This window comes from Xiphophorus couchianus, chromosome 14 (genome assembly GCF_001444195.1).
Source record: "Xiphophorus couchianus chromosome 14, X_couchianus-1.0, whole genome shotgun sequence".
In the NCBI taxonomy this organism is placed as follows: Eukaryota; Metazoa; Chordata; class Actinopteri; order Cyprinodontiformes; family Poeciliidae; genus Xiphophorus; species Xiphophorus couchianus.
In genome coordinates, this window is record NC_040241.1 from 12932984 (window position 1) to 12957429 (window position 24446).

Below are 24446 nucleotides of genomic sequence, written 5' to 3' on the forward strand. Positions count from 1 at the left end.
GTTGTTGTCGTCGGAGCTACTGTTGTTGTGGATGGAGAAACTGTTGTGGTTGGAGTTGCTGTGGTTGTGGTTGCAGCTACTGTAGTTGTGGTTGGTGCCTCTGTTGTTGTCGTCGGAGCTACTGTTGTTGTGGTTGGAGAAACTGTTGTTGTGGTTGGAGAAGCTGTAGTTGTGGTTGGTGATGCTGTTGTTGTTGGAGCAGCTGTGGTTGTGGTTGGAGCTGCTGTTGTTGTGGTTGGTGTCTCTGTTGTGGTTGGAGAAACTGTTGTTGTGGTCGGAGCTTCTGTGGTTTTGGTTGTAAAAACTGTTGTGGTTGCAGCCACTGTGGTTGTGGTTGGAGCAGCTGTGGTTGTTGTTGGAGAAGCTGTGGTTGTTGTTGGAGTTGCTGTTGTCGTCAGAGCTAGTGTTGTTGTGGTCGGAGCAGCTGTAATTGTGGTTGGTGTCTCTGTTGTTGTTGTTGGAGGTACTGTAGTTGTGGTTGGAGCTTCTGTTGTTGTGGTTGGTGTCTCTGTTGTGGTTGGAGCAACTGTTGTGGTTGGAGTAGCTGTGGTTGTCGTTGGTGCCTCTGTTGTGGTCGGAGCAGCTGTTGTTGTTGTTAAAGGAACTGTGGTTGTAGTTTGATACGAGCATTAGTAAAGCAGTTTGGCATCACTCAACATTTCAGTAGTTTTGGTAATGTACAGAATTACATTTTTTATGGATGTTTTTTACTTTGCTTACCTAAGTCTCCAACAATAACCGATGACGCTTCCACCGAGAATTCAGTTATTTTTGGTGCCTCATTGATTAAAACATTTTCGATTGCTTGATAACTAGGAACATCTGTTGCTTGAAATTCGAGGTCCAGCGTGTTGATAACTGATCCTCTTCTGCAAATACAGAAAAACAAAAACTCATTCATACAAAAGGCTTATTTAGAAGAAGTAAATGTGTTTTTTTTTTCTATTTCAGTACCTGAATGAGATAATATTCATTCCCAAGAATGACCTAAATGCTTGTTTGTAGAGGGGATGAAGCTGCAAAGAAATTATGTGAAATCAATTACTTGCTCTCTGTTTTACAATATTATAACTCAGAATTTGAATTCGTAAAAACATAAATACACTACTTTTACAGGATAAAACAATACATTATCATGACTCATCTTACTTCAAAACATTGAGAAGGTATGTAATTAATACAATCACTTAAAATATTTGAGTGGTAAAAGATCATTGTATTTTCTTATTACAATTTTTTTTTTTTGGCAATAAAACTCGGTTTCAAATTTTCCTCATCTTTAAATAATGTTTTAATCCATCTAACAATTGTGTATATTTTCTTTAGTCTTGATAAAATAGGGTTCTCTTTCCTATCTGGATTCGAAAGCAGGATTTTATTGCTACAAGATAATAATAAGAGGACTACTGCTATGCCATTGTAAGACAGTATAATTTTATCTGATTTAAAAAAAAACATAGAAAAAAATAGGATATCAAGAGAATAAAACTTACACGATTCCACAAAAGTTGGGATCGTTGGCTGAAAGAATCTGAAGACTTGATTTCAAGATTGTTGGTAAAGGTATCAATAGGAGACCTAAAGTTCATCCGGCGGAAAACTCTCATCTCATTTGTGCTAACGGTAGTTGTAGAAATTGGTATAGATGCAGTTGTTGTTGGAGCAGATGTTGTGGTTGGAGAAGCTGTGGTTGTGGTTGAAGGTACTGTATTTGTGGTTGGAGCCTCTGTTGTTGTGGTTGGTGTCTCTGTTGTTGTGGTTGGAGGTACTGTAGTTGTAGCTTCTGTGGTTGTGGTTTGAGCAGCTGTTGTTGTGGTTGGAGCAGCTGTTGTTGTGGTTGGAGCAGCTGTGGTTATGGTTGGAGCAGCTGTGGTTGTGGTTGGAGCTGCTGTTGTTGTGGTTGGAGCAGCTGTGGTTGTGGTTGGTGTAGCTGTGGTTGTGGTTGGAGCCGCTGTGGTTGTAGTTGGAGCAGCTGTAGTTGTGGTGGGAGTCACTGTGGTTGTGGTTGTAGCCGATGTGGTTGTAGTTGATCCAGCTGTTGTTGTGGTTGGAGCCCCTGTGGTTTTGGTTGGAGCAGCTGTGGTTGTTGTTGGAGCAACTGTAGTTGTAGTTGGAGTAGCTGTGGTTGTAGTTGGAGGAACTGTGGTTGTGGTTGGAGCAGCTGTGGTTGGCACAGCTGTAGTTGTGGTTGGAGCAGCTGTGGTTGTGGTTGGAGCTGCTGTTGTTGTGGTTGGAGCAGCTGTGGTTGTGGTTGGTGTAGCTGTGGTTGTGGTTGGAGCCGCTGTGGTTGTAGTTGGAGCAGCTGTAGTTGTGGTGGGAGTCACTGTGGTTGTGGTTGGAGCCGATGTGGTTGTAGTTGATCCAGCTGTTGTTGTGGTTGGAGCCCCTGTGGTTTTGGTTGGAGCAGCTGTGGTTGTTGTTGGAGCAACTGTAGTTGTAGTTGGAGTAGCTGTGGTTGTAGTTGGAGGAACTGTGGTTGTGGTTGGAGCAGCTGTGGTTGGCACAGCTGTAGTTGTGGTTGGAGCAGCTGTGGTTGTGGTTGGAGCTGCTGTGGTTGTAGTTGGAGCAGCTGTGGTTGTTGTTGGAGCAACTGTAGTTGTGGTTGGATCAGATGTGGTTGTAGTTGATGCAACTGTGCTTGTGGTTGGAGAAGCTGTTGTAGTGGTTGGAGCTGTTGTGGTTGTGGTTGTAGCCGCTGTTGTTGTGGTTTTAGCTGCTGTTGTGTTTGGAACAACAGTTATTGTGGTTGGAGCAGCTGTTGTTGTGGTTGGTGCTGCTGTGGTTGTGGTTGGAGCCGCTGTGGTTGTGGTTGGATTAGCTTTGGTTGTGGTTGGAGCAGCTGTGGTTGTGGTTGGAGGCATTGTGGTTGTAGTTGGAGCCTCTGTGGTTGTAGTTGGAGCAGCTGTGGTTGTGGTTGGAGTAGCTTTGGTTGTGGTTGGAGCAGCTGTGGTTGTGGTTGGAGGCATTGTGGTTGTGGTTGGAGCCTCTGTGGTTGTAGTTGGAGCAGCCGTTGTAGTTGGAGCAGCTGTGGTTGTGGTTGGAGCTGTTGTGGTTGTGGTTGGAGCTGCTGTGGTTGTGGTTGGCACAGATGCTGTTGTGGTTGGAGCAGCTGTGGTTGTGGTTGGAGCCGCTGTGGTTGTAGTTGATGCAGCTGTGGTTGTGGTTGGCACAGCTGTAGTTGTGGTTGGAGCTGTTGTGGTTGTGGTTGGAGCTGCTGTGGTTGTGGTTGGCACAGATGTTGTTGTGGTTGGAGCAGCTGTGATTGTAGATGGACTAACTGTGGTTGTAGTTGGAGCTGTTGTGGTTGAGGTGTGAGCCGCTGTTCTTGTAGTTGGAGCAGCTGTAGTTGTGGTTGGAGCAGCTGTGGTTGTGGTTGGAGCCATTGTGGTTGTGGTTGGAGCAGCTGTTGTTGTGGTTGGAGAAGCTGTGGTTGTTGTTGGAGTTGCTGTTGTTGTCGTTGGAGTTACTGTTGTTGTGGATGGAGCAGCTGTTGTTGTCGTTGGAGTAGCTGTGGTTGTGGTTGCAGCTATTGTAGTTGTGGTTGGTACCTCTGTTGTTGTTGTTGGAGCAGCTGTAGTTGTGGTTGGAGATGCTGTTGTTGTTGGAGCAGCTGTGGTTTTGGTTGGAGTTGCTGTTGTTGTAGTCGGAGCTACTGTTGTTGTGGATGGAGCAAATGTCTTTGTAGTTGGAAAAGCGGTGGCTGTGGTTGCAGCTACTATAGTTGTGGTTGGAGCTTCTGTTGTGGTTGGTGTCTCTGTTGTGGTTGGAGCAACTGTTGTTGTCGTCGTAGCTACTGCTTTTGTGGTTGGAGCAACTGTTGTTGTGGTCGGAGCTGCTGTGGTTGTGGTTGGAGCTGCTGTGGTTGTGGTTGGAGTTGCTGTTGTTGTCGTCGGAGCTACTGTTGTTGTGGATGGAGAAACTGTTGTGGTTGGAGTTGCTGTGGTTGTGGTTGCAGCTACTGTAGTTGTGGTTGATGATAATGTTGGAGCAGCTGTGGTCGTGGTTGGAGTTGCTGTTGTTGTCGTCGGAGCTACTGTTGTTGTGGTTGGAGCAACTGTTGTTGTGGTTGGAGAAGCTGTAGTTGTGGTTGGTGTCTCTGTTGTTGTTGTTGGAGCTACTGTAGTTGTGGTTGGAGCTTGTGTTGTTGTGGTTGGAGCTATTGTGGTTGTGGTTGGTGCAGCTGTTGTGGTTGAAAGAATTGTGGTTGGAGCAGCTGTGGTTGTGGTTGGAGCTGCTGTGGTTGCGGTTGGTGCTGCTGTTGTGGTTGAAGGAATTGTTGTTGTGGTTGGAGCAGCTGTGGTTGTGGTTGGAGAAGCTGTGGTTGTTGGTGGAGTTGCTGTTGTTGTCGTCGGAGCTACTGTTGTTGTGGATGGAGAAACTGTTGTGGTTGGAGTTGCTGTGGTTGTGGTTGCAGCTACTGTAGTTGTGGTTGGTGTCTCTGTTGTTGTTGTTGGAGCTGCTGTAGTTGTGGTTGATGATAATGTTGTTGTTGGAGCAGCTGTGGTTGTGGTTGGAGTTGCTGTTGTTGTCGTCGGAGCTACTGTTGTTGTGGTTGGAGAAACTGTTGTTGTGGTTGGAGAAGCTGTAGTTGTGGTTGGTGATGCTGTTGTTGTTGGAGCAGCTGTGGTTGTGGTTGGAGCCTCTGTGGTTGTAGTTGGAGCAGCCGTTGTTGTAGTTGGAGCAGCTGTGGATGTGGTTGGAGCTGTTGTGGTTGTGGTTGGAGCTGCTGTTGTTGTGGTTGGCACAGATGTTGTTGTGGTTGGAGCAGCTGTGGTTGTGGTTGGAGGCATTGTGGTTGTAGTTGGAGCCTCTGTGGTTGTAGTTGGAGCAGCCGTTGTTGTAGTTGGAGCAGCTGTGTTTGTGGTTGGAGCTGTTGTGGTTGTGGTTGGAACTGCTGTGGTTGTGGTTGGCACAGATGTTGTTGTGGTTGGAGCAGCTGTGGTTGTGGTTGGAGCCGCTGTGGTTGTAGTTGATGCAGCTGTGGTTGTGGTTGGCACAGCTGTAGTTGTGGTTGGAGCAGCTGTGGTTGTTGTTGGAGCCGCTGTGGTTGTAGATGGACTAACTGTGGTTGTAGTTGGAGCTGTTGTGGTTGTGGTGTGAGCCTCTGTTCTTGTAGTTGGACCAGCTGTAGTTGTGGTTGGAGCAGCTGTGGTTGTGGTTGGAGCCATTGTGGTTGTGGTTGGAGCAGCTGTTGTTGTGGTTGGAGAAGCTGTGGTTGTTGTTGGAGTTCCTGTTGTTGTCGTTGGAGTTACTGTTGTTGTGGATGGAGCAGCTGTTGTTGTCGTTGGAGTAGCTGTGGTTGTGGTTGCAGCTATTGTAGTTGTGGTTGGTGCCTCTGTTGTTGTTGTTGGAGCAGCTGTAGTTGTGGTTGGAGATGCTGTTGTTGTTGGAGCAGCGGTGGTTTTGGTTGGAGTTGCTGTTGTTGTAGTCGGAGCTACTGTAGTTGTGGTTGATGATAATGTTGTTGTTGGAGCAGCTGTAGTTGTGGTTGGAGATGCTGTTGTTGTTGGAGCAGCGGTGGTTTTGGTTGGAGTTGCTGTTGTTGCCGTCGGAGCTACTGTTGTTGTAGTTGGAGAAGCTGTAGTTGTGGTTGGTGTCTCTGTTGTTGTTGTTGGAGCTACTGTAGTTGTGGTTGGAGCTTCTGTTGTTGTGGTTGGAGCTGTTGTGGTTGTGGTTAGTGCAGCTGTTGTGGTTGAAAGAATTGTTGTTGTGGTTGGAGCAGCCGTGGTTGTGGTTGGAGCTGCTGTGGTTGTGGTTGGAGCTGCTGTGGTTGTGGTTAGTGCTGCTGTTGTGGTTGAAGGAATTGTTGTTGTGGTTGGAGCAGCTGTGGTTGTGGTTGGAGAAGCTGTGGTTGTTGGTGGAGTTGCTGTTGTTGTCGTTGTGGTTGTGGTTGCAGCTACTGTAGTTGTGGTTGGTGCCTCTGTTGTTGTTGTTGGAGCTGCTGTAGTTGTGGTTGATGATAATGTTGTTGTTGGAGCAGCTGTGGTTGTGGTTGGAGTTGCTGTTGTTGTCGTCAGAGCTACTGTTGTTGTGGTTGGAGAAACTGTTGTTGTGGTTGGAGAAGCTGTAGTTGTGGTTGGTGATGCTGTTGTTGTTGGAGCAGCTGTGGTTGTGGTTGGAGCTGCTGTTGTTGTGGTTGGTGTCTCTGTTGTGGTTGGTGTCTCCGTTGTGGTTGGAGAAACTGTTGTTGTGGTCGGAGCTTCTGTGGTTTTGGTTGTAGAAACTGTTGTGGTTGCAGCCACTGTGGTTGTGGTTGGAGCAGCTGTGGTTGTGGTTGGAGAAGCTGTGGTTGTTGTTGGAGTTGCTGTTGTCGTCAGAGCTAGTGTTGTTGTGGTCGGAGCAGCTGTAGTTGTGGTTGGTGTCTCTGTTGTTGTTGTTGAAGGTACTGTAGTTGTGGTTGGAGCTTCTGTTGTTGTTGTTGGTGTCTCTGTTGTGGTTGGAGTAGCTGTGGTTGTCGTTGGTGCCTCTGTTGTGGTCGGAGCAGCTGTTGTTGTTGTTAAAGGAACTGTGGTTGTAGTTTGATACAAGCATTAGTAAAGCAGTTTGGCATCACTCAACATTTCAGTAGTTTTGGTAATGTACAGAATTACATTTTTTATGGATGTTTTTTACTTTGCTTACCTAAGTCTCCAACAATAACCGATGACGCTTCCACCGAGAATTCAGTTATTTTTGGTGCCTCATTGATTAAAACATTTTCGATTGCTTGATAACTAGGAACATCTGTTGCTTGAAATTCGAGGTCCAGCGTGTTGATAACTGATCCTCTTCTGCAAATATAGAAAAACAAAAACTCATTCATACAAAAGGCTCATTTAGAAGACGTAAATGTGTTTTTTTTTTCTATTTCAGTACCTGAATGAGATAATATTCATTCCCAAGAATGACCTAAATGCTTGTTTGTAGAGGGGATGAAGCTGCAAAGAAATTATGTGAAATCAATTACTTGCTCTCTGTTTTACAATATTATAACTCAGAATTTGAAATAGTAAAAACATAAATACACTACTTTTACAGGATAAAACAATAGATTATCATGACTCATCTTACTTCAAAACATTGAGAAGGTATGTAATTAATACAATCACTTAAAATATTTGAGTGGTAAAAGATCATTGTATTTTCTTATTACAAATTTTTTTTTTTGGCAATAAAACTCTTTTTCAAATTTTCCTCATCTTTAAATAATGTTTTAATCCATCGAACAATTGTGTATATTTTCTTTAGTCTTGATAAAATAGGGTTCTGTTTCCTACCTGTAATCGAAAGCAGGATTTTATTGCTACAAGATAATAATAAGAGGACTACTGCTATGCCATTGTAAGACAGTATAATTTTATCTGATTTAAAAAAAAACATAGAAAAAATTAGGATATCAAGAGAATAAAACTTACACGATTCCACAAAAGTTGGGATCGTTGGCTGAAAGAATCTGAAGACTTGATTTCAAGATTGTTGGTAAAGGTATCAATAGGAGACCTAAAGTTCATCCGGCGGAAAACTCTCATCTCATTTGTGCTAACGGTAGTTTTAGAAATTGTTATAGATGCAGTTGTTGTTGGAGCAGATGTTGTGGTTGGAGAAGCTGTGGTTGTGGTTGAAGGTACTGTATTTGTGGTTGGAGCCTCTGTTGTTGTGGTTGGTGTCTCTGTTGTTGTGGTTGGAGGTACTGTAGTTGTAGCTTCTGTGGTTGTGGTTGGAGCAGCTGTTGTTGTGGTTTGAGCAGCTGTGGTTGTGGTTGGAGCAGCTGTGGTTGTGGTTGGAGCTGCTGTTGTTGTGGTTGGAGCAGCTGTGGTTGTAGTTGGAGCAGCTGTAGTTGTGGTGGGAGTCACTGTGGTTGTGGTTGGAGCCGATGTGGTTGTAGTTGATCCAGCTGTTGTTGTGGTTGGAGCCCCTGTGGTTTTGGTTGGAGCAGCTGTGGTTGTTGTTGGAGCAACTGTAGTTGTAGTTGGAGTAGCTGTGGTTGTAGTTGGAGGAACTGTGGTTGTGGTTGGAGCAGCTGTGGTTGTCGTTGGAGCCGTTGTGGTTGTGGTTGGAGCCACTGTGGTTGTGGTTGGAGCTGCTGTGGTTGGCACAGCTGTAGTTGTGGTTGGAGCAGCTGTGGTTGTGGTTGGAGCTGCTGTGGTTGTAGTTGGAGCAGCTGTGGTTGTTGTTGGAGCAACTGTAGTTGTAGTTGGAGTAGCTGTGGTTGTAGTTGGAGGAACTGTGGTTGTGGTTGGAGCAGCTGTGGTTGTCTTTGGAGCCGTTGTGGTTGTGGTTGGAGCCACTGTGGTTGTGGTTGGAGCTGCTGTGGTTGGCACAGCTGTAGTTGTGGTTGGAACAGCTGTGGTTGTGGTTGGAGCTGCTGTTGTTGTAGTTGGAGCAGCTGTGGTTGTTGTTGGAGCAACTGTAGTTGTAGTTGGAGTAGCTGTGGTTGTAGTAGGAGGAACTGTGGTTGTGGTTGGAGGCGCTGTGGTTGTAGTTGGAGGAACTGTGGTTGTGGTTGGATCAGATGTGGTTGTAGTTGATGCAGCTGTGCTTGTGGTTGGAGCAACTGTTGTTGTTGTTGGCACAACTGTGGTTGTGGTTTTAGCCGTTGTGGTTGGAGTAGCTGTTGTTGTGGTTGGAGAAGCTGTTGTAGTGGTTGGAGCTGTTGTGGTTGTGGTTGTAGCCGCTGTTGTTGTGGTTTTAGCTGCTGTTGTGGTTGGAGCAACAGTTATTGTGGTTGGAGCAGCTGTTGTTGTGGTTGGTGCTGCTGTGGTTGTGGTTGGAGGCATTGTGGTTGTAGTTGGAGCCTCTGTGGTTGTAGTTGGAGCCGCCGTTGTTGTAGTTGGGGCAGCTGTGGTTGTGGTTGGAGCTGTTGTGGTTGTGGTTGGAGCAGCTGTGGTTGTGGTTGGAGGCATTGTGGTTGTAGTTGGAGCCTCTGTGGTTGTAGTTGGAGCAGCCGTTGTTGTAGTTGGAGCAGCTGTGGTTGTGGTTGGAGCTGTTGTGGTTGTGGTTGGAGCTGCTGTGGTTGTGGTTGGCACAGATGTTGTTGTGGTTGGAGCAGCTGTGGTTGTGGTTGGAGCCGCTGTGGTTGTAGTTGCTGCAGCTGTGGTTGTGGTTGGCACAGCTGTAGTTGTGGTTGGAGCAGCTGTGGTTGTTGTTGGAGCCGCTGTGGTTGTAGTTGGAGCTGTTGTGGTTGTGGTGTGAGCCGCTGTTCTTGTAGTTGGAGCAGCTGTGGTTGTGGTTGGAGCCATTGTGGTTGTGGTTGGAGCAGCTGTTGTTGTGGTTGGAGCTGTTGTGGTTGTGGTTGTAGCCGCTGTTGTGGTTTTAGCTGCTGTTGTGGTTGAAGCAACTGTCATTGTGGTTGGAGCAGCTGTTGTCGTGGTTGGAGCAGCTGTAGTTGTGGTTGGAGCTGCTGTGGTTGTGGTTGGAGTAGCTGTGGTTGTGGTTGGAGTTGCTGTGGTTGTAGTTGTTGCCGCTGTGGTTGTGGTTGGAGCCGCTGTGGTTGTGGTTGGAGTAGCTGTGGTTGTGGTTGGAGCTGCTGTTGTTGGAGCCGCTGTGGTTGTTGTTGGAGAAGCTGTGGTTGTAGTTTTAGCAGCTGTGGTTGTAGTTGGAGCCTCTCTGGTTGTAGTTGGAGCAGCCGTTGTTGTAGTTGGAGCAGCTGTGGTTGTGGTTGGAGCTGTTGTGGTTGTGGTTGGCACAGCTGTTGTTGTGGTTGGAGCCACTGTGGTTGTAGTTGGAGCAGCTGTGGTTGTTGTTGGCACAGCTGTTGTTGTGGTTGGAGCTGTTGTGGCTGTGGTTTGAGCTGCTGTGGTTGTCGTTGGAGCCGCTGTGGTTGTAGTTGATGCAGCTGTGGTTGTGGTTGTCACAGCTGTAGTTGTGGTTGGAACAGCTGTGGTTGTTGTTGGAGCCGCTGTGGTTGTAGATGGACTAACTGTGGTTGTGGTTGGAGCTGTTGTGGTTGTGGTTGGCACAGCTGTGGTTGTGGTTGGAGCCGATGTGGTTGTGGTTGGAGCTTCTGTTGTTGTGGTTGGAGCCACTGTGGTTGTAGTTGGAGCAGCTGTGGTTGTTGTTGGCACAGCTGTTGTTGTGGTTGGAGCTGTTGTGGCTGTGGTTTGAGCTGCTGTGGTTGTCGTTGGAGCCGCTGTGGTTGTAGTTGATGCAGCTGTGGTTGTGGTTGGCAAAGCTGTAGTTGTGGTTGGAGCAGCTGTGGTTGTTGTCGGAGCCGCTGTGGTTGTAGATGGACTAACTGTGGTTGTGGTTGGAGCTGTTGTGTTTGTGGTGTGAGCCGCTGTTCTTGTAGTTGGAGCAGCTGTAGTTGTGGTTGGAGCAGCTGTGGTTGTGGTCGGAGCCATTGTGGTTGTGGTTGGAGCAGCTGTTTTTGTGGTTGGAGCTGTTGTTGTTGTGGTTGTAGCCGCTGTTGTGGTTTTAGCTGCTGTGGTTGGAGTAGCTGTTGTTGTGGTTGGAGCAGCTGTTGTAGTGGTTGGAGCTGTTGTGGTTGTGGTTGGAGAAGCTGTGGTTGTAGTTGGAGCTTCTGTGGTTGTGGTTGGAGGCACTGTGGTTGTAGTTGAAGCAGCTGTGGTTGTGGTTGGAGCAACTGTTGTTGTGGTTGGGGCCACTGTGGTTGTGGTTGGAGCAACTGTTGTTGTGGTTGGAGCCGCTGTGGTTGTGGTTGGAGCAGCTGTGGTTGTGGTTGGCACAGCTGTGGTTGTGGTTTTAGCCGTTGTGGTTGGAGTAGCTGTTGTTGTGGTTGGAGCAGCTGTTGTAGTGGTTGGAGCTGTTGTGGTTGTGGTTGGAGCCGCTGTGGTTGTAGTTGGAGAAGCTGTGGTTGTAGTTGGAGCAGCCGTTGTTGTAGTTGGAGCAACTGTGGTTGTGGTTGGAGCTTTTGTGGTTGTGGTTGGAGCTGCTGTGGTTGTGGTTGTTACAGATGTTGTTGTGGGTGGAGCGGCTGTGGTTGTGGTTGGAGCCGCTGTGGTTGTAGTTGATGCAGCTGTGGTTGTGGTTGGCACAGCTGTAGTTGTGGTTGGAGCAGCTGTGGTTGTTGTTGGAGCCGCTGTGGTTGTAGATGGACTAACTGAGGTTGTGGTTGGAGCTGTTGTGGTTGTGGTTTGAGCCACTGTTGTTGTAGTTGGAGCAGCTGTAGTTGTGGTTGGAGCAGCTGTGGTTGTGGTCGGAGCCATTGTGGTTGTGGTTGGAGCAGCTGTTGTTGTGGTTGGAGCCATTGTGGTTGTGGTTGGAGCAGCTGTTGTTGTGGTTGGAGCTGTTGTGGTTGTGGTTGGAGCTGCTGTTCTTGTAGCCGCTGTGGTTGTTGTTGGAGATGCTGTGGTTGTAGTTTTAGCAGCTGCGGTTGTAGTTTGAGACTCTCTGGTTGTAGTTTGAGCAACCGTTGTTGTAGTTGGAGCAGCTGTGGTTGTGGTTTTAGCCGTTGTGGTTGGAGTAGCTGTTGTTGTGGTTGGAGCAGCTGTTGTAGTGGTTGGAGCTGTTGTGGTTGTGGTTGGAGCCGCTGTGGTTGTAGTTGGAGAAGCTGTGGTTGTAGTTGGAGCAGCCGTTGTTGTAGTTGGAGCAACTGTGGTTGTGGTTGGAGCTTTTGTGGTTGTGGTTGGAGCTGCTGTGGTTGTGGTTGTTACAGATGTTGTTGTGGGTGGAGCGGCTGTGGTTGTGGTTGGAGCCGCTGTGGTTGTAGTTGATGCAGCTGTGGTTGTGGTTGGCACAGCTGTAGTTGTGGTTGGAGCAGCTGTGGTTGTTGTTGGAGCCGCTGTGGTTGTAGATGGACTAACTGAGGTTGTGGTTGGAGCTGTTGTGGTTGTGGTTTGAGCCACTGTTGTTGTAGTTGGAGCAGCTGTAGTTGTGGTTGGAGCAGCTGTGGTTGTGGTCGGAGCCATTGTGGTTGTGGTTGGAGCAGCTGTTGTTGTGGTTGGAGCCATTGTGGTTGTGGTTGGAGCAGCTGTTGTTGTGGTTGGAGCTGTTGTGGTTGTGGTTGGAGCTGCTGTTCTTGTAGCCGCTGTGGTTGTTGTTGGAGATGCTGTGGTTGTAGTTTTAGCAGCTGCGGTTGTAGTTTGAGACTCTCTGGTTGTAGTTTGAGCAACCGTTGTTGTAGTTGGAGCAGCTGTGGTTGTAGTTGATGCAGCTGTAGTTGTGGTTGGCACAGCTGTAGTTGTGGTTGGAGCAGCTGTGGTTGTAGATGGACTAACTGTGGTTGTGGTTGTAGCAGCTGTTCTTGTAGTTGGAGCAGCCGTTGTTGTGGTTGGAGCAGCTGTTGTTGTGGTGTCAGTTACTGTAATATTTGTTGCAGTTAGTATGACTTTACAGTTTAGAGGAACAACATTTTTTAAGTTTGTTTCTAAAATTTATTCAAAATTATACTAAAGTTTTCCTCTTAATTAAAGTTTGATTGATGTTTTCTACAAACATTCAAGTGATGTAACTCAATTCCGTTATAATTTTTCAATGTTCATTAACATTTCTGTCAGTGTTTCTTTTTTCATTTGTTGCACAAATATTTGATTTTCTTGAATGTATCATTTTGTCTTACCTGTGTTGCTGACAGAAACGGTTGCAGGATCTATGTGAAATTCTGCCATTATTGAAGGCTGGTTAACCAACGTCTCTGAGACAAGTGTATCATTAGGAGTAGAAGATGACTCAAATTCAAGGTCCACAGAGTTGATGATTGAGCCCGCTCTGGAAAAGTGTAGTATAATTAGCTAAAGTCTACAACTGTCTTAAGATGATGTTCACGATTTGTTGTGCAAACTACAAAGAAATTACCTGAATGCCACAGCTCCAGTCTTTTGGAATGAAGGGAACACATTTCTGAAAAGTGGGTCAAGCTACATGAAAAAAAGAGAAGGAATTTAATTGTACAGTTTTTGAAAATGTATTTCTCAGAATGCCGTTACTAAAAACATTAGTTCAGTGAATACACTTGGTTTTTATTGGTTCAGGTAGAAAATCTAAAGTCTGAATTCTGAGTTTAAAGTCAAAAATTATGAGATTAATGTCAAAATTCTGAGTTTAATCGAATTCTGACTCAGAATTTGTTTTTTCTTTTCGGTGGCCCTAATCCTCTTCCGTATTTTTAAAACCACATTCAAGGTAAGCAGGACTTACAATATTTATAAGATTCCTTTGTATTTTCTTAAAATAGAAGAACATTTATTTCACATTTTTATGCTGAAGAGACACAAGATATCCTTCATAGGCATACAATAGGATTTTGATATATAATTAAAATTTTTTTTTTTGTTAATGGAAATTGATACGGGAGTAAGAAGGGTAAACATACACTATTCCTTATGTGTCCAGAACGTGTTTGGAATGCTGATGTTGATGGGTCTGCCAAATCTGTGGTGAATACTTCAACAGATTTAAAAATCAGCAGCCTTATTAATGCTGGAGGTGCAGTGGTTGTGGTTGGAGAATTTGTTGTGGTTGTAGCTGCTGTTGTTGTGGTTGCAGACGCTGTTGTTGTGGTTAGAGCCGCTGAGGTTGTAGTTGGAGCAGCTGTAGTTGTAGTTGGAACAGATGTTGTTGTTGTTGGACCAGCTGTGGTTGTAGATTTAGTAGCTGTAGTTGTAGTTGGAGCTGTTGTGGTTGTGGTTGGAGCCGCGGTGGTTGGCACAGCTGTAGTTGTGGTTGGAGCGGCTGTGGTTGTGGTTGGTGCAGCTGTGGTTGTGGTTGGAGCCACTGTTGTTGTGGTTGGAGCCGCTGTGGTAGTGGTTGGTGCAGCTGTGGTTGTGGTTGGAGCAGCTGTGGTTGTGGTTGGAGCAGCTGTGGTTGTGGTTGGGGCCGCTGTGGTTGTGGTTGGAGCAGCTGTTGTTGTGGTTGGAGCAGCTGTTGTTGTGGTTGGAGCTGTTGTGGTGGTGGTTGGAGCAGCTGTGGTTGTGGTAGTGGTTGGTGCAGCTGTGGTTGTGGTTGGAGCAGCTGTGGTTGTGGTTGGGGCCGCTGTGGTTGTGGTTGGAGCCACTGTGGTTGTGGTTGGAGCCGCTGTGGTTGTTGTTGGAGCAGCTGTTGTCGTGGTTGGAGTAGCTGTTGTTGTGGTTGGAGCCGTTGTGGTTGAGGTTGGAGCAGCTGTTGCTGTGGTTGGAGCAGCTGTGGTTGTGGTTGGAGCTGTTGTGGTTGTGGTTGGAGCAGCTGTGGTTGTGGTTGGAGCAGCTGTTGTTGTGGTTGGAGCTGTTGTGGTGGTGGTTGGAGCCGCGGTAGTTGGCACAGCTGTAGTTGTGGTTGGAGCGGCTGTGGTTGTGGTTGGAGCCACTGTTGTTGTGGTTGGAGCCGCTGTGGTAGTGGTTGGTGCAGCTGTGGTTGTGGTTGGAGCAGCTGTGGTTGTGGTTGGGGCCGCTGTGGTTGTGGTTGGAGCCGCTGTTGTTGTGGTTGGAGCAGCTGTTGTTGTGGTTGGAGCTGTTGTGGTGGTGGTTGGAGCAGCTGTGGTTGTGGTTGGGGCCGCTGTGGTTGTGGTTGGAGCAGCTGTTGTTGTGGTTGGAGCAGCTGTTGTTGGAGCAACTGTGCTTGTGGTTGGAGCAGCTGTGGTTGTGGTTGGGGCCACTGTGGTTGTGGTTGGAGCCACTGTGGTTGTGGTTGGAGCCGCTGTGGTTGTTGTTGGAGCAGCTGTTGTCGTGGTTGGAGTAGCTGTTGTTGTGGTTGGAGCCGTTGTGGTTGAGGTTGGAGCAGCTGTTGCTGTGGTTGGAGCAGCTGTGGTTGTGGTTGGAGTTGTTGTGGTTGTGGTTGGAGCAGCTGTGGTTGTGGTTGGAGCTGTTGTGGTTGAGGTTGGAGCAGCTGTGGTTGTGGTTGGTGCCGCTGTGGTTGTGGTTGGAGCCACTGTGGTTGTGGTTGGAGCCGCTGCGGTTGTTGTTGGAGCAGCTGTTGTCGTGGTTGGAGTAGCTGTTGTTGTGGTTGGAGCCGTTGTGGTTGAGGTTGGAGCAGCTGTTGTCGTGGTTGGAGTAGCTGTTGTTGTGGTTGGAGCCGTTGTGGTTGAGGTTGGAGCAGCTGTTGCTGTGGTTGGAGCAGCTGTGGTTGTGGTTGGAGCTGTTGTGGTTGTGGTTGGAGCAGCTGCTGTTGTGGTTGGAGCTGTTGTGGTGGTGGTTGGAGCCGCGGTGGTTGTGGTTGGGGCCACTGTGGTTGTGGTTGGAGACGCTGTGGTAGTGGTTGGTGCAGCTGTTGTTGTGGTTGGAGCAGCTGTGGTTGTGGTTGGAGCAGCTGTTGTTGTGGTTGGAGCTGTTGTGGTGGTGGTTGGAGCAGCTGTGGTTGTGGTAGTTTTTGGTGCAGCTGTGGTAGTGGTTGGTGCAGCTGTGGTTGTGGTAGGAGCCGCTGTGATTGTGGTTGGAGCCGCTGTGGTTGTGGTAGGAGCAGCTGTTGTTGTGGTTGGAGCTGTTGTGGTGGTGGTTGGAGCAGCTGTGGTTGTGGTAGTGGTTGGTGCAGCTGTGGTTGTGGTTGGAGCAGCTGTGGTTGTGGTTGGGGCCGCTGTGGTTGTGGTTGGAGCAGCTGTGGTTGTTGTTGGAGCAGCTGTTGTCGTGGTTGGAGTAGCTGTTGTTGTGGTTGGAGCTGTTGTGGTTGTGGTTGGAGCAGCTGTTGTTGTGGTTGGAGCTGTTGTGGTGGTTGGAGATGCTGTGGTAGTGGTTGGTGCAGCTGTTGTTGTGGTTGCAGCAGTTGTGGTTGTGGTTGGAGCAGCTGTTGTTGTGGTTGGAGCTGTTGTGGTGGTGGTTGGAGCAGCTGTGGTTGTGGTAGTTTTTGGTGCAGCTGTGGTAGTGGTTGGTGCAGCTGTGGTTGTGGTAGGAGACGCTGTGATTGTGGTTGGAGCCGCTGTGGTTGTGGTTGGAGCAGCTGTTGTCGTGGTTGGAGTAGCTGTTGTTGTGGTTGTAGCCGTTGTGGTTGAGGTTGGAGCAGCTGTTGCTGTGGTAGTGGTTGGTGCAGCTGTGGTTGTGGTTGGGGCCGCTGTGGTTGTGGTTGGAGCCGCTGTGGTTGTGGTTGGAGCCGCTGTGGTTGTGGTTGGAGCCGCTGTGGTTGAGGTTGGAGCAGCTGTTGCTGTTTTTGGAACAGCTGTTGTTTTTGTTGGAGCAGCTGTGGTTGTGGTTGGAACCTCTGTGGTTGTAGATTTAGTAGCTGTAGTTGTAGTTGGAGCTGTTGTGGTTGTGGTTGAAGCCGCGGTGGTTGGCACAGCTGTAGTTGTGGTTGGAGCCGCTGTGGTTGTGGTTGGAGACGCTGTGGTAGTGGTTGGTGCCGCTGTGGTTGTGGTTGGAGCAGCTGTGGTTGTGGTTGGGGCCGCTGTGGTTGTGGTTGGAGCCGCTGTGGTTGTGGTTGGAGCAGCTGTTGTTGTGGTTGGAGCAGCTGTTGTTGTTGTTGGAGCTGTTGTGGTGGTGGTTGGAGCAGCTGTGGTTGTGGTAGTGGTTGGTGCAGCTGTGGTAGTGGTTGGTGCAGCTGTGGTTGTGGTTGGAGCAGCTGTGGTTGTGGTTGGTGCCGCTGTGGTTGTGGTTGGAGCCGCTGTGGTTGTGGTTGGAGCCGTTGTGGTTGTGGTTGGAGCAGCTGTTGTCGTGGTTGGAGTAGCTGTTGTTGTGGTTGGAGCCGTTGTGGTTGAGGTTGGAGCAGCTGTTGCTGTGGTTGGAGCAGCTGTGGTTGTGGTTGGAGCTGCTGTTGTCGTGGTTGGAGCAGCTGTTGTTGTGGTTTTAGCTGCTGTTGTGGTTGGAGCAACTGTGATTTTTGTTGGAGCAGCTGTTGTCATGGTTGGAGCTGCTGTTGTTGTGGTTGGAGCTGTTGTGGTTGTGGTTGGAGCAGCTGTTGTTGTGGTTGAAGCTGCTGTGGTTGTGGTTGGAACTGCAGTGGTTGTTGTTGGAACAGCTGTTGTTGTGGTTGGAGCTGCTGTGGTTGTGGTTGGTTCAGTTGTGGATGTGGTTGGTTCAGTTGTGGATGTGGTTGAAGCTGCTTTGGTTGTGGTAGGATCAGCTGTGGTTGTGGTTGGTTCAGTTGTGGTTGTGGTTGGATCAGCTGTGGTTGTGGTTGGAGCAGCTGTGGTTGTGGTTGGAGCCGCTGTGGTTGTGGTTGGAGCCACTGTGGTTGTGGTTGGAGCAGCTGTGGTTGTGGTTGGAGCAGCTGTTGTCGTGGTTGGAGCCGCTGTGGTAGTGGTTGGTGCAGCTGTGGTTGTTGTTGAAGCTGCTGTGGTTGTGGTTGGAGCAGCTGTGGTTGTTGTTGGAACAGCTGTTGTTGTGGTTGGAGCTGCTGTGGTTGTGGTTGGAGCAGCTGTGGTTGTGGTAGGATCAGCTGTGCTTGTGATTGGTGCAGCTGTTGTTGTGGTAGGATGTACTGTGGTTGTTGGAGCAACTGTTGTTGTGGTTGGTTCAGTTGTGGTTGTGGTTGGTTCAGTTGTGGTTGTGGTTGGAGGTGCTTTGGTTGTGGTTAGAGCATTTGTGTTTGTGGTTGGAGCTGGTGTGGTTGTGGTTGGTGCTGCTGTGGTTGTGGTTGGAACTGCAGTGGTTGTTACTGGAACAGCTGTAGTTGTAGTTGGAGCCAATGTAGTTGTGGTCGGTGCCACTGTTGTTGTGGTTGGCTCTGAAGTGGTTGTGGATGGAGTAGCTGTAGTTGGTTTTGGAGCATCCGTGGTTGTGGTTGGAGGTGTTGTGGTTGTGGTTGTAGGTGCATTGGTTGTGGTTTGAGAAGCTGTAGTTGTTAATGGAGCCGCAGTGGTTGTTGTTGGAATTGAAGTGGTTGTGGTTGAAGCAGCTGTAGTTGCTGGATCTGCTGTAGTTGTGGTTTCAGCTGCTTTGGTTTTGATTATTGCATCTGTTGTTGTGGTTAATGCAGCAGTTGTGGATGTAGCAGCTGTAGTGGTTGTTTTTGTATCAGCTGTACTTGATGGTGCTGTGGTTGTTGTTGGAGTTGCTGTTGTTTTGGATTTTTCTTCTGTGGTTGTTGGGCGACCAACTGTTGTTACAGAGAGTGTGGTTGTAGTTTCAGTTGGAACAGCTGTAGTTTGTAGTGGAATAGCTGTTGTAGTTTCTGGAACAACTACAGTTGTTGGTTGAGGCTCTGTAGTTGTGTCTGACGTTGTTGAGGTAACAACTGCTGTTGTTGTGTCTGGAGTGCTTCTTGTTGTTGCCACTTTGTTTGTTGTTGAATAAGCACTTGTGATGGTTGTAGGACTTGTAGTTGTCTGTGCAGCCATCATCTTCTGAGCTGTTTATTTTTTAGAGTGGAAACATTTTAAATAATCAATATTTACATCATATGCTGTTGTATTTAGTCACTGGATTTATAATATTAAACTTACTTGTTAGTATTAGTAGCAGTAGTAACACTTTTTCAGGACCCATGCTTTTTCAATCTTAATGCTGTAATTGTAAGCAAAACAAACATCTTATTCAAACATTAGTGAATCGGAGAAATAATTCATCAATACTTAATTTCATTTAACATAGAGACATTTTGAAATGTGGATATCCACATTTCATTGTGGACATTTCATAAGAGCCGTTCTATAGTAAATTATAAAATTCTCGTTGCACTACAGGCAGACAGGGGAAAATAAGCAGCTTCAATTTGTCGCTCCTTTCTGAGTCAGCCAGTTGTGCCATCGCTTCTAGAAATAGAAACGTCAAGCTGCTGGTACAGCCTTCAGTTCACTCTCGAATCCACAGACTACCTCTGTGCCCTCTGCGCTCAGCTGTTTCTGCCAGAGGCTTACTGTGCTTATTTACTTGTGGAAGTTATCATTATACCAGGTCTGAATCTGATGGTTAATGCTTGGATACTGGTAACATTAATGACTGCGCTGTTTCAAAGTTTGCTCTAGCTTGACACGGATACCAGTTTCCTCCTCACCACTGCATCTTAAAAATAGGTATGATTGAAATGTCGAGACTGCTGTAAACCCTCAGCTGTGAGAGGAAAGTTCAAAACTAGCTCAAATCTACACATGTCTAACACCCAGAAGCCTAATATATTAATAATTTGAACCAGAGCAAGGCATTTCAAAGTGCTTTACATCATATCAAACACAGAAACACAATGCAACATAGAATCAACAATCAAAACACGACATTAAGTCAGGTTCCATCAATAAATTTGTAATTGATTACGTTTCAAATACAAGCCTAAACAGGTGGGTTTTTAGTTGAGTTTGCATCCATAAAAGGTTTACCTGTTACACTCCTACTGTGTTATATGGAACAAAATACATATTGCTATTTTTATTGCCTTTCACGTTTACAATCACACAGTTTAAAACGATGTAGGCAGCATTTTAATGGGCTTCTGGCACCAGGCTCCGTACACCTCTTACACGGAATTTCGAGCAGGGACTCCGCCGTCCCTCACGGATTTTTGTGCAATTCTATGGTATCTGTTAGTGTCTAGAATTTACAGGGTTTCCGTTACATGCAATGACCCTCAGTCACTCGCCGTTTTAGGTCTCAAGTAATGTATGGAAGAGGATTAGGGCCACCAAAAAACAAAATTCTGACTTTCAAATCAGAATTTTGAGAGAAATGTCACGATTCTGACTTTATTCTCAGAATTCTGAGATTAAAGTCAGATTTTGTTTTTTTCCAGTGGCCCTAATTCTTTTCCGTACTTGAGTAATAACTTAATGTGTATATTTTTATTCATAGTCATGTGCTCCTAAAGTTTAGGAATTTATTTTTTATCTCTCCATATTACAAATCAGATAAAATAAAACATGAAACATATTTTTGTCATTGGCTATTCTGCCACTGAGGTCCTGTGAAGCTGTTAGGATTTAGTAGACAAGGGAGCAGTTATAATTATTCAATAATCTACTTTAGCACAGGAAGTGAAACATAACTTGAAAAAAATTAATAAATTATTTTACCATGCATTTGATTCAAATTTTGTTCTGATTCCAAATTTAATATATTTTTGTGTCATAAATTACGAAAACAATACTGAATTATTAATTTGATAAATTTCCAATTTTATTCAATTCATCACATAGGCTATAACACGTATGTCGCAGCCTTTCGTTCCAAAAAAGCAAAAAATAAAACTCCAAGAAAGGCTGTGGGTGGTAACAGGTGGCTTGGGATTTGTATGCACTTTGACTTGATTCGTTTATTGCAAAAGTAGAAATAAAGGTCTTGTAACTTAGTTGAAATGAAAAATAATCTCAATTTAATGTTTGATGGTGTAAACAAAACAAGTGTAAATAAGTGTTTAAGTGTTCAAGTCATGGGCGTAGGTTTGGGTATGGACGGTCGTGACATGTCACGACCAATATTCAAGGGATATAAAATAGTCCCGACCAATTTTTGCCATATTAATAAAAAAAAAAAACATATGTATTTTTTAACAAAAACAAAATAAATAAACGAAAATCTACATTGATTAGTTTAATATTTCAATATACTACGCAGTGGTAGCATTCATTTTAAAATTCGCTGTTCTGAACTATGACGACCCGCTATTGGCTCACAGAACGTGGATCTTCGTTCTTTGATTAGCTGCACCAGGCGGCGGCCAGCTGGCCACACGCGCAACGGAAGCTTGGTCCATGGTGCTGACAGTGAACTCGTCTCCTTCTGAGTTTGACATTTATTATGAGTCTCCGAGACCATGTCGCCACCAAAAAGGAAAAGGACGACAGACATTAGAAGTTATTTCGCTACCTCGGCTGTAAGTACAGTGAGTGGACCCATAAGTTAGATATCTATCACGCAATAATATCTCAACAATTGGATCTTTTTCCTGAAGTGCAAGAAGTCATTTTTTGTTCTTATCTGCAATTGTGTTTGTTGTATAATCAGTAGATCCAGAGGATATTTCTTCTGATCTTACTTGTAATGTTTGCTGAATTTTGAAAAGGAAAAAGTAAAGTGTTCTTGAACTGATCTGCTGAGCATGACTGTATCTGGTTGTATACACAAGATGCATGATCAAGTTATGGTTATGGTTGGGGGGAGGGGGTTATTAAGCCAATGTTGTGCCCCCCCCCACTGGTCAAAAATGGTCGGTGCGGGGGGGTTGGGGGGTGGGGGGGGGGGGGGCGCAGTAAGTTGTAAGGTCCCACCAAAACTTAGACCAAACCTACGCATTTGGTTCAAGTGCGTACAAATCCCAAGCCACCTGTTACCACCCACAGCCTTCCTTGGAGTTTTATTTTTCGCTTTTTTGGAACGAAAGGCTGCGACATTTAAGTCAAAAAAATCATTCTACCAAACCTCCCGTCCACACCAGACATCCACCAAACAATCCACCCAGCACCAAACACCCGGTGTGTTCTTAATCATTAAATTGGTGGGAGGGTCTAACAATTAACAACGTAAATTAAACAATTCCAAATATAAAAATGAATTACAAATATTGATTCTAAATTAACTTAAATATATTCCAACTACCCAAAGAACAAAACAAAATTGGTAGAAATTATAAACTACAAAACCTTAGCATAAATGGCCACGACAACGTATTTAATAACTCAGTAATGATTTGTCATCGTTAGTAGTCTACAACAGGAATATCATGTTGAACCTGTTCAGAAGAGGAAAACTAAAACAATTTAAAGTGTTGAGAGGCTGGGAAAGACCACAGAACAAAAATGAACCATGTATTTAAATTGTTAAAGAAAAAAGAAAAACCTTATATTTCTGCTTAGTTAGTGGTGGGTGGGCATCTGGCCTGTGTGTAAATAAGCAATTTTTGATTAGCGCTGATAATTATTTATAGCCCTTATTTAGGCAGTGTATTAAATTCATTATTATTTTTTTTTTTTCAACCAACAGTCTTCGACAATAGTGTTGTGGGTCTGAGCAACGCTCTTGCGGTCACAACAAGTGTTCAAATCACAAGAAAGACGCAAAAGCTAAGAGAGCGCTGAAACATGCAGCAACTGATTCTTTGGAGACTGGACGTTGTCGGGTAACTTTAAAGACATTTTGCTGAAACCGTTTAGCCTAAATAATGCCAGGAAACATAACGCATCGCGCAGCTTCTCCGGCGTCCTGTCAGGGTACGCCTTTTTAACAGCGCATTCGGCAATGTTTTGGACAAATGAAGAAACGTCGTGGGCAACTTTGAACGCGGGAGCAATTAAACAGAACACGGACAAAATAAATATTCCCATCCAGATGGAATTCGACTTTGAACATAATAAAAGGAATCCGCAGAAACTCAGGGATGTTCTCACCACACACAACACCAAGATCCCCAATTACAGCTGAAATGGACAGAGAGCAGAAGTTGGAAACACTTCTGGAACCCTGCAGGCAAATTTAGCCAAATTTATTTTTCACTGTCCTGTGTGGGTTTTAGAGAGAAATAATGTCTATTTCAATATGTATCAGTAAATAGTAATGAACTATATTCTAATTAAATGTTGTTTTTTTTCCTGTTGTAGGCAGATCTTGCCTGCAACAGGGATGATTGCAACGCGTTGCGAGTTGTAAAACCATCAATTCTACCATTTATAATTGGCGCTACATCAATTCTATGATTATTGAGTCAAGCCCACAAGGTGGATGTCAGGGCTGAAAGCTGTGGTGTTCCTATTTTATATAGGAAAAAACTGATTTAGAGGTAAGAACTTTCTTTTTTTTTTGACAAAAGATGAATTTTGATTGGGTTTTTACACAGTTGGAACTAGAATATTGTCTGTCTGTTGAGAAAGTAGTTTCTCAAGAAGCTAATTATCTGAAAGTTGTCCATAAAGAATGACAAGACGCTATTTTGGGTTGGCTTATTTCTCAATTACACTTGTTAAATTGCATCTACAATGTGGTTTCTAATTTTGTTCTTTTTTTAAAATTCTGCTCCAACTCATCCCATTATGAATTGCATCCTACATAGTGGGGTAGGTTTTAATAAAGGCCACGTCTGTCTTCGACACAAACTCACAAATTCTGTAATCTCCTTATGTGGTTTTCTATCAGTACTATTTGTAGTAAACTCGTGGGGTATTTTGGGAGTTTGAAAGGTCTGTCTTAGAAATTGGAGGTGTTAAATATGCCAAGGCAAAAAGTGTTACAATGTTTCCAGGAGAATGAACAAGAATGAAGAAACAGGTATTTTTGGTACTCTGTGATTCTGCCTGTGCTCATCTCTCCAAAGGGATGGATAGCTCAGAGAATCATCCTGCCTAAGTGGTCAAATTCAAGTCGACGTTCAACACAAACCCGGAGACACAAAAAGAAGAAGAGAAAAGAAAAGAAAAGAAAGAAATTAAGAGAAAAGCATCTTTTGCCAATCTGAAAATTGCTACTGTACTGACTTCCATATTCAGGTCAATACAGATCAGAGAGGGTTGAACTCTGGGATTAAGCGGAACTAAAACGTGAATATAAACTCCATATATTAGAATATTGTTGAAATGTTTAGTATCTATTTTAAATAACCTCGCTGTTACTGTAAGATAAACAGACCACAAAATATTTTTTTAAATATATTTTTATAATGACTGCTAAAGTAAGAATTTAGCAAAAATGGGAAAACGTACTCATAACTTCTCCTAAACAAAAGCAGTTTTTATGAAAAAGTGAGAAAAAACAAACAAAAAAATGTCCAAATTCTGTAACTTTGATAATATATATAAAAAAAGAACTAAAAGTAAAAATCTGTTTTGATTCTCTTTAATGTGGTGAAACTTTGACATAATTTTGCCTATTTTACTGATTATATAAAATGCCCTTGAATCAGTGCGAACTAGTTAAATGTTTACAAATTCCTCAATTTAAAACTAGTGTGTAAATATCTAAAAACAAATCTGTGTTAATAAATCAGATCTAAAAGGCAAATCTTTCAAAAAAAATTGTCAGTTTTTAAGGTTCCTTGTATTTAAACCTTTAAATCTTAACGCTCAGAAATGTACTTACCCAGAGCAGTAAATCAATTCAAAGGTTCCTAAAATCTCTCTTGCTGCTCTTGAAACTTGCTTTTCTAGAGCTTGCTCAGCCTTATATATTAGCTCTAAGTTATTACCAGAATGACGCAGATATGAAATTTCTTTTGAAACAACATAGGTATTTCAGGAATGGCGAGGTAACAAATCCGGCTGTGCAACTCCCCTTTTTTTTAAGTTTCTTTCATCTATACCACATTCACAGCTCAGTGATATTTCTTCATTCCACCCAAGTAAACAATCCAGACGATTTTGCTTTTATTTGTGGATGTGTTGCAGTTTTAAGTATGTCAAAATATAAAGATAAGACTTTGCTGCGAATAAAAACAGCGAAAATATATTTTTTGGCTTAGTTTCATTTTGCTAAGATGCACGGTAAATTTGTTGAATGCAAATTGTGAGTAAGAAAATGCCTGAGGTGTGGCTGTAATACCGTCTTTTGTGCAACGCTGACAGCTTTAGAGAATCCAAATTTAGAATAGATGCACTCTGTTCAGAAATCCATTATTAACTTGTGAAATTCTTAGTTGACAGGTCGGATTAGGCACAAAACAAACCATGCTTAGGTTCACAAAAGGGATCACAAGAAGTCCACATTTTGTGATCCTTAAATGAGAACTTGTTTTTTTGTGTAAGGTCTTACAAAAGTTAT

The 24446-nt window shown here is 44.9% G+C and overlaps 2 protein-coding genes and 4 long non-coding RNA genes across 6 annotated transcripts; all 6 read right to left on the bottom strand.

The window, feature by feature from the left end:
* Window positions 1-555: 555 nt before the first annotated feature.
* Window positions 556-1693, bottom strand: LOC114157739 (uncharacterized). Its single transcript, XR_003598243.1, has 4 exons — window positions 1494-1693; window positions 955-1016; window positions 721-869; window positions 556-604 (listed from the first exon to the last, which is right to left on the bottom strand). It is a non-coding gene; the product is annotated as an uncharacterized LOC114157739 (long non-coding RNA).
* Window positions 1694-4859: 3166 nt separating this feature from the next.
* LOC114157731 (integumentary mucin C.1-like) lies at window positions 4860-5642 on the bottom strand (the record flags this gene model as incomplete). Its single annotated transcript, XM_028038881.1, has 2 exons — window positions 4860-5333; window positions 5439-5642. Coding segments are annotated over 2 exons (678 nt in total), but the record flags the coding sequence as incomplete, so codon positions are not given.
* An 814-nt stretch (window positions 5643-6456) lies between these two features.
* Window positions 6457-7560, bottom strand: LOC114157738 (uncharacterized). Its single transcript, XR_003598242.1, has 4 exons — window positions 7395-7560; window positions 6856-6917; window positions 6622-6770; window positions 6457-6505 (listed from the first exon to the last, which is right to left on the bottom strand). It is a non-coding gene; the product is annotated as an uncharacterized LOC114157738 (long non-coding RNA).
* A 2684-nt stretch (window positions 7561-10244) lies between these two features.
* LOC114157875 (mucin-2-like) lies at window positions 10245-11027 on the bottom strand (the record flags this gene model as incomplete). Its single annotated transcript, XM_028039045.1, has 1 exon — window positions 10245-11027. A coding segment is annotated over one exon (783 nt), but the record flags the coding sequence as incomplete, so codon positions are not given.
* A 1162-nt stretch (window positions 11028-12189) lies between these two features.
* Window positions 12190-13457, bottom strand: LOC114157747 (uncharacterized). The gene is made up of 4 exons (XR_003598251.1): window positions 13250-13457; window positions 12733-12794; window positions 12497-12645; window positions 12190-12238 (listed from the first exon to the last, which is right to left on the bottom strand). It is a non-coding gene; the product is annotated as an uncharacterized LOC114157747 (long non-coding RNA).
* Window positions 13458-17362: 3905 nt separating this feature from the next.
* Window positions 17363-23814, bottom strand: LOC114157748 (uncharacterized). The gene is made up of 3 exons (XR_003598252.1): window positions 23769-23814; window positions 18218-18278; window positions 17363-18123 (listed from the first exon to the last, which is right to left on the bottom strand). It is a non-coding gene; the product is annotated as an uncharacterized LOC114157748 (long non-coding RNA).
* Window positions 23815-24446: the final 632 nt, after the last annotated feature.